This window comes from Euleptes europaea, chromosome 1 (assembly GCF_029931775.1).
Source record: "Euleptes europaea isolate rEulEur1 chromosome 1, rEulEur1.hap1, whole genome shotgun sequence".
Taxonomy (NCBI): Eukaryota; Metazoa; Chordata; class Lepidosauria; order Squamata; family Sphaerodactylidae; genus Euleptes; species Euleptes europaea.
The window spans coordinates 143,789,713-143,803,270 of NC_079312.1; the positions used below are offsets into that span (position 1 = coordinate 143,789,713).

General features: G+C 44.0%; 2 protein-coding genes across 2 annotated transcripts in view; both read left to right on the top strand.

The window, feature by feature from the left end:
* The window catches only part of CACNG1 (calcium voltage-gated channel auxiliary subunit gamma 1), a 309,034-nt gene that overhangs the window by 200,277 nt on the left and 95,199 nt on the right, over positions 1-13,558 (top strand). The gene's annotated exons all lie outside the window — the stretch shown is intronic.
* CACNG4 (calcium voltage-gated channel auxiliary subunit gamma 4) overlaps positions 1,924-13,558 on the top strand; it is an 80,934-nt gene continuing 69,299 nt past the window's right edge. Inside the window, exon 1 of the mRNA XM_056866725.1 lies at positions 1,924-2,180. Coding sequence (XP_056722703.1) covers positions 1,952-2,180 — 229 coding nt within the window. The 5' untranslated portion in view covers positions 1,924-1,951. The remainder of the gene's footprint in view (positions 2,181-13,558) is intronic.

Here is a 13,558-nt window from a genome sequence, read left to right on the forward strand (position 1 = left end):
CTTGGAATGCAGAAGGTCCCAGGTTCAATCCCCAGCATCTCCAGTTAAAGGGATCAGGCAAGGAGGTGATGTGAAAGACCTCTGAGACCCTGGAGAGCCGCTGCCAGTCTGAGCAGACAATACTAACTCTGATGGACCAAGGGTCTGATTCAGTATAAGGCAGCTTCATGTGTTCATGTGTGAGACAAGCAGAATTGCTGTGTCGGCTCATATGGGGATATGAGCAATTCTACAAGTATGAAGCATGATGTTAAGGGTTTCAAAAGTTAAAACAGTACCTTGAATTGAGCCTAGAAACAATCAGGCAACCATTACAGAAAATCATAAACCAGGCATCAATGGGCAGCGCTATCTGCTCCCCTCAAAAAATGGGTTGTGGCTTCCAAGTTGCTGTCAAGGGCAGTCCCATGTAGAGTGTGTTACAGCAGTCTAGCCTTCAAGTGATTGTAGCTTAGATTAACTAGACTGTCTTGAGTCCAGAAGGGGCCAAACATAATTGAAAAGCATTTCTGGCCACCCTATTACATTTATGTAAAAGCAGGACTGGATCCTATAAGACTCCTACAGTGTAATCCTATGCAGTTACTCCAGTTGAAACCAATTTATTTCAATGTGCTTAGACGGGAGTAACTCTGCACACTCGCACAAAATTGCATGGCTACACCAGAGTTCAGAATGTTCTTCAACAGAATGCCACCACTGCACAAAAATGTCCCAGGCTGATCTTTATTTCAATACGCTTTATGCAAAACAAGCCCAGAAAACGCCCAGAGCCATTCACGCCCTGGGTCAACCACTGAACACACCGACTCGATCCTTCCAGCATCCTCCCCACTTGCAATGAGCGGAGCCCAGACACGGCCTGCGTCCCCGAAAACATCACGAGAGCAAAGGGAAACAGGAGGCACTTTGACTGCGAATGTCCCTTCCCCCATTCCGAAGCCCCTGTGTCGGTACAGGAACAGCGGGCAATCCCGGGCTGCTACCTGTTCCCCGTTTCTCCGGAAAGCCGCCCTTTCCCAAGAAAACCCCGTCTACTCCGAGGAGAGCTTTCCTTTCCTTTCCGCTCGGCCTTAAAGTGCCTGAAGGCCCGAGGGAATGGGAGGATTGGATGAAATATTGTGAATATGAATTAAAACTGGGGGAAATGGAAGAATACTTATTAATCTGATCTAGAGGACACAATTAATATTAAGAGTTATAATCATTTATATTAATAGAAGATGTTTTATGAAAGTTAAATGAATTTATGATAGTTAAGATCAGACCAATTACGATGGGATGAATACTTTATTAAGAGGCGGAGAGAGGTGATGGGGAAGTCATAAATTTTCCTTTACTTTGTTTTTTTTTATTATGAATTCAAGAAACCATAACAACATAGAGTTAAAATTTTGAATTTCATATTGCTTTTATTGTTGTTTACTATCATGGAAAATTTGTATTATAAAAACCAATAAAATTATTATATTAAAAAAAAAAAGTGCCTGAAGGCCCGGGGTTCGGCGAGAGGCAGGCGGAGGCAACCTGCGTCCCATCCTCGACGCGCCTCTGGCGCTGCTCGGCCGGGGGCTGGGCAGCCGAGGCGGGGGCTGGGCTGGGCTGGCCGCTGCTCCCGAGAGCCCTTTCCGCGGGCGCGCCTCTTGGGCGGCTCAGGCGGCGGGAAGAGGCGGCTGGAGGGGGCGCCCGTGGCCAGGCGGAGGCGCGCGCAGGCTCGACGCCGCCTCGAGGCTCCGTCGCCCTCCTGGCCTCTGGCGGCGGGGAGCTTTCCGCCGGGCGCGCGCCTTTCCCTCCCCTCCCTTCCCATGCCTTGGCTTCCTCGCCGCGACCTGCGTGGATGGGAGGCGGGGGGCGAGGGGGAGAAAGAGGAGGGGGAAGGCGGGGAGGGCCGTTCCGGGCTGCGCCTGCCCGCGGCGGCCCGCTGAGCCCGTCGGGTGGAGCATGAAGCGCCATGGTGTGGTGCGACCGCGGGGTCCAGATGCTGCTGACCACGGTGGGCGCCTTCGCTGCCTTCAGCCTCATGACCATCGCCATCGGCACCGACTACTGGCTCTACTCGAGCGCCCACATCTGCAACGGCACCAACGCGACCAGCCCGGACGACACCGCTCAAAGCCTGCCCCGGAGGGTGAAGGGGGACCTCACCCACTCCGGCCTCTGGAGGATCTGCTGTATTGAAGGTAGCCGGGCGGGAAGGGCGGGAGTGGCCAGGGGGCGTGGGGTGGGGTTGAGGGCGAGCTCTGGGGGTGTGGGGGGGGTGTGCACGCGCGCGCGCGCGCTACGGAGGAGCTGAGGGAAGGAGAGAAAGGGAACAAAGAGCGGAAAAAGATTCGAGAAAAGTGTCCAACTTCATGGCCGGGAGTGGCTGGGAAGGAATAATGAAAAAGGAGGTGAGGGACGACGGCTGAGCGCCTTTCTCTTTTCCCTTTTGTGGAAGCCGCTCCCCCTCTACACACACACACACGGAGACCCTCCCCCTCCAGACGCAGCCTAGTTGGTACCTTTGGTGCTGTCTGGGAGGGAGGATGTGGTTGCCGTGGCAACCACTATCTGTGATTGCTATGGGAACCGGACATAGGGAGGTGAAGCTTAGCCTGGGGTGTCTGCTTCTCTCCAGCGCCGCACAGTCCTTGCCCTTTCCCCCTGGGTGCCTTGGCATGTGCGCTGACAGGCACAGAGAAGAAGCCGGAGATGGTGTGGATGTTGTTTTACTTCCTGTTGCCAATGATGGTTATGCCGAAAGGATTACAACCTTAATGTCAGAATACGCCAGTAATAAGTACAGAATACATAAATAATTAATAATTTGGCTTAGTGTACATTTATGGAGGCGAAAATCTTAAACCCTCCCCACTCCCTTCAAGACGTCCTAAGTTTGCTTGCGCTTTGATGAGCTAGAACTGCCAGGAGACCAGTTCAGAGCAGGATATAACATGGGATGTTGAGAGGGTATAGCAGAACAAAACCCATAAGCTCCAGATAAGGGGAGAACTGTGCCTACTAACCAAATGCCTGACTGTCTTGGAAGTAAATCCATCATAAGAAATGCACTGCATGCACTGATTCTATGCAACCTGTTCCTTAGTTGAAAGTTCCATGCTTGAGCAGCCCCATTTCCAACTTCACTGATTAATATCCCTATTCCCTTCCTTGTTACAGTTAATAGAGACTGTGATGGCAGGCAAGAGATAAGCTTAGAGGGGAAGGGTGTTCAGTTCTTACTTCACTTTAGCTTCTGGGGGTGAAGGCGGGGCTCTTCTTTCCACATTCATTCTCTTGACATATCAGTTTCAGTTCACCTAATTCAGTCATTGCAACTTAGCGCACACAAACTTTATAAACTAGGTTTTCCAGCTCATTTTAAGTGACAGACAGCTCAGAAGCACAAACAAATCCAGAGACCATCATTCATCTCAAAAAGTGTCTATAATGATCTAGAACTAGCTTGTACAATTTTTTTATTTTCTATAATTATTTAGGGATAAAGTCTGACCTTATGAATTTTTAGTCAGAAGTAAATTCTATTGATTTCATTAGGACTTACACTCAAGTAAGTGTACCAAGGGACTGTATTCTTACAATGCAATCCTTAGAACACTTTCCTAGGACCAAACCCCATTGACTAGATCTGAGTAGTCCTGATTTGGATTGTTCTGTTAGCCTACAAGATAAAGTATTACTTTGATTATGTAGATACAAATATTGGTATTTATCCCAGGATGCTACATGCATGTTTTGTTTTAAAGTGACGACCAATTTGCAGTTTTGCTCACCTGATAAATTAGCTTAGTTTTTCGGAGTCTTTAAGAGAATGGTTTCTGAGTTTATGGGTGCATGAAAAAGCTCAGAAAGGCTAGGGCAGTGGTGGCGAACCTATGGCACGGGTGCCAAAGGTGGCACTCAGAGCCCTCTCTGTGGGCATGCACGCCGTTGCCCCAGCACAGAGTTCGCCTGAGTTCGTTCCCCCTGCTGAGGAGGCTGGGGACCAGCGGTGCCTTCCCGGCTCCTCCAGGAAGCACTGGGCTCCTTCCCAGCGCCTTCTCCGCAGTCGCTGGCTGCGTGCTCCGGAAGTGAAGACAATGACGAGCCTTCTGCCGAGGACTGGAAGAGGTGGAGCCGGGACGGGGCTGGACCGGGAGTGGGACGCCTGGGCAGCCGTCTGCAGCAGGCTGGTTGGTGACTTCAGCGCAGGGGATTGGCGGTGAGGGCCGAACAGGGGCCCGCCTGGTGTTTGTGCTGGAGCCAAGCCCTTTGCTTAGCTCGGGTTTCCACTCTGCTCGTTCATGCAACCAAAGGTGCCTCTGAGCATGTGCAGAGGGCTGTCCCCACCATCAGCCCCCCTGCATAACAGTCTTTTTAAATTCGTATGAAGATAACAGTTGGAAAAAGAACCAAACTGAAGGGGTGGGGGCTATGCTCCAGCTGCTTTCCTTTTCCCGCTCAGCCACCCATGTAGGGTTGCCAACCTCCAGGTAGTTCTGAAGAAAATATATGCACAAGTACTAACTGGATAGTTGTGGAAACTGTAGTACTTAGCTCAAAATTAATGATACACAAGCAAACTATGCAAACATGTATTGTGAAAAAGACATATAACATCTACAGAAATGTGAAGACAATGTTGAACCTATGTACAAATAAGTCCAAGATAAAAAGTCTCTTCCAAGGTAAGTGAAAGTCTTATCTTAGTTTCTTCTTTGAATCTTAGCACAAGGAAGGCTGAAGTTGAAGGAATAAGCCTTCCTTATGCTAAGATTCAAAGAAGAAACTAAGATAAGACTTTCACTTACCTTGGAAGAGACTTTTTATCTTGGACTTATTTGTACATAGGTTCACCATTGTCTTCACATTACTGTAGATGTCTTTTTCACAATACATGTTTGCATAGTTTGCTTGTGTATCATTAATTTTGAGCTAAGTACTACAGTTTCCACAACCTCCAGGTAGTAGCAGGAGATCTGGTATTTCAGTTCACCTGGAGAAAATGGCCGCTTTGGCAATTGGACTCTATGGCAATGAAGTCCCTCCCCAAACCCCACCCTCCTCAGGCTCCACCCCAAAAACCTCCCGAAGGTGGCAAAGAGGGACCTGGCAACCCCTAGCCCCATGTAGACTTCTAGCTGTGTTGGCACTTGGCGATAAATAAGTGGGTTTTGGGTTGCAGTTTGGGCACTCGGTCTCTAAAAGGTTCGCCATCACTGGGCTAGGGCAACTCATCCTTAGTCCCCACTTCCCAAAACTGACCCAAGTGAAGGGTGGTGGCAGCAAAGTGGTCTGTTGTGGAAGGCATAATCAGGGGCAAGGGCCTAATTTTAAAGTTCTGAAAATACCTGTATATTCTCTAGTGCCACTGAGAGCCAGATGAAAGAGGAAATCATTGGAAGTCCCATTGCTCAGGCTCCCTGATAACAGCTGGCATGCCACGGGAACATCCAGCCTTAAAGAATAGGCTTTGGCCACCACTGAAGTCATGCATGCCGGCTTTCCTCCTTCTGCTTCCTAACTCTCAATCACCAAATATTCTTCCTTGTCACTGGTCTACCCACCTTTCCTCAAAAATTGCAAGAGGCTGTTCATTATCTGAATACTTGTCTCTCCACCAATCTCAGCTTCTCTTATTGAGGTGTGGCTAACTTTTAGTCTTGGACCCCAACTGAGAGAAAAGCCAGTGCAGCGAGGGCTTTCAGGCAGAAAAACACTGTAAGCTTCATAGCAGGTTTGCAGGGATCCCCCTGGGAGCAGAGGCAATGTATATATGTCAAGCTCTCACACTAGAGGCAATCTCCTACTTTTTCTTTTCTTACAAGTTTTATGGTAAACCCAAAGCTTCCCTGCTATTTCCTGTTCTGGCATTTACCCTTGTGTGTAAGTACCATCAAGTTGCTTCTGACTTATGGCGACCCTATGAATTAACGTCCCTCAAAACATTAACGGCCTTGCTCAGGTTTTGCAAATTGAAGGCCGTGGCTTCTTTGATTGAGTCAATCCATCTCAAGTTGGGTCTTCCCCTTTTCCTGCTGCCTTCTACTTTTCCTAGCATATTGTGTTGCCAGCCCCACTTTTCATCTGCACATCCTCTTTACCAGTCTGAATGGATGTACTGCCAGAGTGACACCATGAGCAAGTCCCAAGAGGCTCATGCCAAACATGGGGAGCATTACCATGTTTTGTGTCTCACAGGGAACAGTGCAGCAGTGAACACAGCAGAGGATCCTGGGACAAAGACCACAGCAATGCTTTCAAAGAAGCCTCTCTGGGAGAAATCAGGGTGTGCCAACAGGATGACAGCAATTAAGCCACGCTGGCAAGAAGACAAAGATGCCTGTTCCTGTATGCATGATATGCAATCACTGACCATTAACACAATTTGAAGTTAAGTGCCCTGTGACAGCCTGGAACCTCCGTCTCAAAGCTTCCCATTGCCCCCAAGGCTCCTGCCCAATACATGACTCACCTCAACATCTCCAGCTTTTGTAATCATAATCCTATCAAAGACTGCCCTTCCTGATGCTGTTTAGTCAGTTCTATAGTTTTCTCCTGATTACTCTCAAGTATTCCTTCAGCCTCTGTCTTAATCTTTTGTTTCTTTAAAAGGACCCATTTTATGCTATGGGCCAAAAATAGTATGACTAACCTGGCTTTAGAACCAGGAAAGGGAGTCTGAGTCTGATCCTTGATACCAGCCAAACTGCAGCAGACTCCCAACACACACTGGATCCCTCTTCTTCCATCTGATTTCTTTGCAGAATAGGACAGGTAATCTTTGCTGTCCCTCTGATCTATTTCCCCCACCCTATTTTCCAAACCACTATTCCCCATTTTCCACACCTTTGGCTCAAAGATTAACTCCTGCTCTAGACTGGAGTAGCTCTGCTGAGTATTTGTAAGTTCTTGTTATATTAATTGTGATAGGAAATGTGTTTATGCCTTGTTTAGTATTTGCTTAAGATAGGTTCTCTCCCCCACCCCACTATTGTACCAAATCCCTCAATAAACTCTGTATTCCTTTTAAATTAGATCCCTGTCATCCTTTTCCTACTAAATACTTCCTACTCACAGCCACCTTTTTAGGTAAAAGATCCCCGTTTTCTGTACCCTGTACAAACACATAAGCTAATTCCCCATGTTAATCTGAATGTATGTTCATGTGTTTGGGGGTGGGTGCGGTAACAATTGTCTTTTTCAGTGACTCTTGTCTTCTCATAGTGTGATCAAAGTACGATTGCGTCAGTTTAGTCATTTTAGCTTCTAGGAAGAGTTCAGGCTTGATTTGATCCCACTGATTTGTCTTTTTGGTGGTCCATGGTATCTGTAAAACTCTCCTCCAACACCATATTTCAACGAAATCTACTTTCTTTCTGTCAGCTTTCTTCACTGTCCAATTTTCACATCCATGCATAGTAATGGGGAATAGTATGGTATGAATTATCTTGATCCTGGTCACCAGCAACACATGCTTACACTTAAAGGTCTTTTCTAGCTCCTTCATGGCTGCCCTTCCCAGTCTCAATCTCCTTCTGATTTCTTTGTTGTAGTCTCCCTTTTGGTTGTTGAAGTAGCCAAGGAATACAAAATCTTTAACATTTAGCCTTACTGTTCAGCAAATTACTATCTTTTAAACATTATTTCAGTTAATGACAGAAAGGTCACAGAAGCTGTCGCTAAATACATTTCAGCAGATCTAAGTATTCACACCAAAGTATTGTCATCTCTAAGATAGTTTTCATAGAATAGAATCATAAGAGTTGGAAGGGACCACCAGGGTAATCTAGTCCAACCCCTTGCACAATGCAGGAAATTTAAAACAACCCTCCCCCCACACCCCCAGTGACCCCCCACTACATGCCCAGAAGATGGCCAATTTTAATCTTAATTTTTTTTATATACAAAACATTTTAGACATAGGTTGCTCTGTACATATTCTTTTTTATATTAATGTATTTTGAATCAACATAGTTTTAAAGGCTTTAAGACTATGTCAAATGAGTACCCAGCTTGCTGGGGGTAAAGTGTAGATGACTGGGGAAGGCAATGGCAAACCACCCTGTATACATAGTCTGCCTAGTAAATGATGGGATGTGACATCACCCCATGGGTCAGGAAGGCCCCTGTGCTTGCACAGGGGACTACCTTTACCTTTTTACGATACAAAATAAAATTAGAGAAAGCAGATCTGAAAAAAGGAATACACTACCACTTATGGACTAAAAAATCATTTGGTATAAAAACTCGTCAAAATGGAGATCATATAATTAGGTCTAGTCAAAATCTGGGAGTCTATTCGAAGAACACTAAGCCTGACACCCTCTCCACTTATGTCTCCAATAGAAACGTTCTATGACAAAAACTGAAAGGAAGTGTAATGACTATTTAATGTATTAAGATATGATTAATGCTAAAGGAGAAATCAAATCATGGCAAATTATCAAGGAAGAAGGAAAAATATACAGTGGCTAGTTTACTTTCAGCTTGTGTCAAGACTTTAAAAAGTCACCAACTCTCAGGAGGAGGCATAAGAGACTTGACTGACTTTGAAAAAATGATAATGAATTAGGAAGAATTAAACTGTTGCTTCAATACCATACGGAAATTGAACAAGTCAAAACATGTATGATGAAGCAGATGCAAAATTTAGGGGAAGAAATACAGATGCAATAATGGGAAACCTTATGGTCAAAAGGTAGAAAGTTTACATCCTGTCAAGCTTTAAGAGAAAATTGGTATAAGATGTTTTGCTGATTGTGCATAACTCCAAAAGAAATTCAGAAGATGAATAAGGACTATAGAAGATTATGCTGGAAATGTAAAGAGATTGAAAGCACATTTTGTCATATGTAGTGGACTTGCAACAGAGTCAAGAAGTACTGAAAAGGAGTACATGCAGAAATACAAAAAATCTTAAAGGTGAAATTTCCAGTGGACTCAAAGACTATGTTGCTGGGGATTACACCAACGGTTATTACAAAAACCTCAGTTGAACTATTCAAGTATTTGGTAACAGCAGCCAGAGTCACGTTGGCAATGAAATGGAAATCAGTCGAATGTCTGGATCTAGAGGACTGGAAAACTAAAATCACAGAATGTGCAATAATGGCAAAATTTGCAAGCTATGTGAACAAAAGACCAAGTAAGGAGCTTCAGGATAAATGGAAACTATATTACTCATACTGTTCTTAAAAGTAGCTCTGAGGGTCTGTTTACATTTAACATTTTTATGCATATTGCTTGGAATTCATACTTTGGAAGTAATTCTCTAATGTCTAGTAAAAAAATTCACTATCACATTTAAAATAATTATTAAGTTTATATGGGAATTAATAGTATGCACAGATAGAGATGAATATCTAGAACTATAGATATCGTAGAAATATCTAAACGAGGTTATATATTTCCCCTTTCAGTTGAACTGTTTTCTATATGATTAGGGGACCAAAATGATTAGGGGACTAGAGCAACTGTCCTATGGGGAGCGGTTAAGACGCTTAGGGCTGTTTAGCTTGGAAAGAAGGCAGATGAGGGGAGACATGATAGAGGTCTATAAAATTATGCATGATTTGGAGAGAGTGGACAGGGAGAAGTTTTTCTCCCTCTCCCATAATACTAGAACATGGGGTCATCTGCTGAAGCTGGAGGGTGAGAGATTCAAAACAGATAAAAGGAAGTATTTTTTCACACAACGCATAGTTAAATTGTGGAACTCCCTGCCCCATGATGTGGTGATGGCTGCCAGCTTGGAGGGCTTTAAGAGGGGAGTGGACATATTCATGGAGGAGAGGGGTATTCATGGCTGTTAGTTGGAATGGATACTAGTCATGCTGCATACCTATTCTCTCTAGTATCAGAGGAGCATGCCTATTATTTTGGGTGCGGTGGAACACAGGCAGGATGGTGCTGCTGCACTTGTCTTGTTAGTGGCTTCCTAGAGGCACCTGGTTGGCCACTGTGTGAACAGGCTGCTGGACTTAATGGGCCTTGGTCTGATCCAGCAGGGCCTTTCTTATGTTCTTATATGATATACCTGACTATTAGTTAAGCTACTCTTGAATTTTGTAACTCTTTTGAAGTATAGGGATGTTTTCTATTATATATTATAAGCTTGTTCATGTTACTGTTGTTTATTTATGTCCTTGGTATGAACTTATTAAATACTGTTATGCATAGTAGTAATCCCAGTTTTTATCTGTGTTGTCTGATTTAACTATTTCTCTAATTTTCACTCTATATATTTTTATTATGTAAAATAAATAAATATAAATATTTTAAAAACACTGTCTTTAAGGCTTTGTGGACATTTTCCTTGATTAAACTGAACGAATAGCCCAAACTTAAAAAAATTCTCTTTTTTCATCCTTTCATATCCACCTCTTCTCTGTAAGATATCACTCCACCACTACTTTATTACTCACCACTTTATACTTTTTCATTGGTGACTTTTCTTCCAAAACAGTGGTCCTCATCCTGTAAGTAACAGAACCCCACATGCTGGCTCTAGAGACCCCAGAGAGTTGTTTCTCCTCCTCTTCTTCCTTTTCCTCCTCACCACCACCACCACCACAGCTTTGGAAGTACCTGTAGCTTGTGAACTTGCATAGAAAGCAATGAAGATAATTTCATTTTTGTCACAGGCAGGTTCAGAGGCTCTCACCCAACCATAGCTTACTCCCTAGTCAGGCCTCCAATATTCCACACACCTGCTTGTGTAGTATATGGCTCTCTATCCCCAACAAATTCTGATTTGAGGTCCTTTGTGCCCCTAGCATGGGTGAGTAGCATGGGACTTGGGGTGGTGGTGCCAGGACAGATGGGGAGAAAGAGAAAAGGCAAGGGAGAGCTTTTGCAGAGAACAGCACCATCTCTGAACATGCCTGTTCTCACTAGTTCTTTGTTACAGTATGCTGCCTAGTGATTGACATGTATTTCTTGTCCCTGACTCTCTTGGTGTGCCCTGACAGCCCCGGCCTTGATCCTGGTAAGGTAATCTCTGGATCCTCTTCTTCTTGTCACATGACTGCAACATAAAATGATTTCCCATCATGCATTTGCAGCTTGGTAGACCCCATGCAGCTGCCTGAGTGTTAAATTTCGGTCCTGGGTATATAAAGGTTGGTCTAAATGTTGATTTGTACCATCACATCAAGTTAGATATAGAGCTGTTCCCCTCCAGAAAAACAGAAGGAAATATAAAGCAAATGAACTGTGAGTTGGAGAATAAACTGTCATGGTTGGCCCAATTCAAGTTTCAAGAGGTCTGAGTTGACCCTTCTGAGTTTAGAACTTGGCACTCACTGGTCCTGTGCACATGATATAATTGTGGACTGGGTCAACATGCGTAGGGGGGGGGGCAAGTGTGCTGGCCCCATCCCCACACTTAATCATGGAGACAGAGCATATAAGCACACAGCTTACGTGCAGTCATGTTTGGCTGAGAATGCATAGGACAGGGAAGAAGAAGAGTTAGTTTTTATACCCCACTTTCCTCTACCTCAAGGAGTCTTAAAGCAGCTTACAATTGGTTTCCCTTCCTCTCCCCACAACAGGCACCTTGTGAGGTAGGTGGGGCTGAGAGAGTTCTGAGAGAGCTGTGATTAGCCCAAGGTCACCCAGTAGGTTTCATGTGGAGGAGTGGGGAATCCAAGCTGGTTCTCCAGATTAGAGTCCACTGCTCTTAACTACTACGCCACTCTGACTTTTTCCTCTTCATAAATATGTTGTTTGTACGGCACTTTACACACACACACAGTTCTTCTGCCCTGTTGTTCAAAAACATCTTTAGGTTGTTTCATATAGAACATGAAGACTAGGTAGGGTTGCCAACCTCCAGGTACTAACTTATAGACACAGCAGCAGTGTGTTTATAAGTTCTTAACTAACATTACAGCAGGCTGATTACTTATTTGCCATAACCTCCAGGTACTAGCAGGTGGTCTCCCACTATTACAACTGATCTCCAGCCGATAGAGATCAGTTCACCTGGAGAACATGGCCGCTTTGACGATTGGACTCTATGGCATTGAAGTCCCTCGCCAAACCCTGCCTTCCTCAGGCTCCACCCCAAAAACCTCTCGCCGGTAGCATAGATGGACCTGGCAACCCTTAAGACTAGGCTTAGAAGCTCAGAGACTGCTAAGCAGGCAGCCCTGGGTTATGATTTAGTTCAGGCAGAAGCTGGATGGGTTTGTGGATGAATTACACATTTGAGAGGTTTGTTTTTGTTTTGTTCCTGAAAATCAATCTTGTAAACATGATTTTAATCTAGTTTGCTCAATTTGATTTCAATGGGACTTATGCCTAAGCAGGTCACCTGCAGATTCCTCTGAAACATACTTTTAAAAATCTGTTGAACTGGAAATTTCTCAGACTGCATGCTAAATTGACATTGACTTGAGTAACAGCAAAGGAACACAAGTTCATTTCAGGTTAGATGACGTGTTCTGTCTCAGTAGTTCTTAATAAAATATTAGTTGAAAAACTCTTGCATAAAGTAGAAGAGGATCCAAAGTTTTCAGTGAGGATTACATAACATTGTTGATTTGTCTCTAGGTTATCTAATGAGGAGCATCGTTACTTTTATTTAGATGTTAAAATTAAAATGATGTAATGAATAATGGTCACAAAATGCTTTATCGGATTGAATTGTTTTACAGTAAAATGGAGTCACTCCAGTTAGTGCTTATAAAACTCAAGAAACAACTGATTCTTGATGTTGGCATTCTATTTCATGACATGTGGCCCTTCGATTAGGGAAATGGGCTCTGGTGATGAGGGTGAATGGACCAAAAGGTTTCTGCTGGGAGACAGCTCACCAATCACCACCCAGGTTGCAAAATATTGTGCAGTAGCAATGAAGCTACATCGCCTTAATGTACTTCCTTAATCTGTGGTAACATAAAATTTATCCACAGGTGCCTTTAATCTTAACAAAACCTCTGTATTTCCTCTTTTTTATGTATAATGTAGTCATATACCATTCAGCATTACATTTTCTGAGCTAGATAATGTTCTGTTGATTTTTCCTCATAGTTGGAGTCTCTCCATTCCTGGTCTCATTCCAGTTATTGTGTGCATCTATTCCAGACTAAATGCATTCATCTTGAACATAGCCATCTAAAGTGAAGACCACATCCCCAAAAGTTTCTGTGATCTAAACTCTGGTCCAATGGTAGATCCTAAAGAGTTTTTCTAAAGAGTGGCATGGACGTTTCCCCCTTAAACCTGTGTTTTCTGATCAGGATTGTCTTTAGAGTACATGTGGATCAGAGGATCTGTGGTTCTAATTTATGCTGCCTTGAATGCTCTTTTGTTAAAAGCCAACGTAAGAGTATTTTTAAGAAAGAAAGAGGGAATCTAGGTTAACAAATGTGATATTTTTTCATGAATTAAACCATTTAGGACCCAAACAGATGGCATGGTGGGTGATCTCCAATTGGCTCTTTCCAGCATTGTAAAAGACTGAGAGCTGCTGCACAGGGCTCCAATTTAGATAGGATTGTAGTGTGAGATGACAAAGGTGTATCTTTGTTTTCTTAATCAGTATCAGCCTTCTACCTTGTGTAGTTAG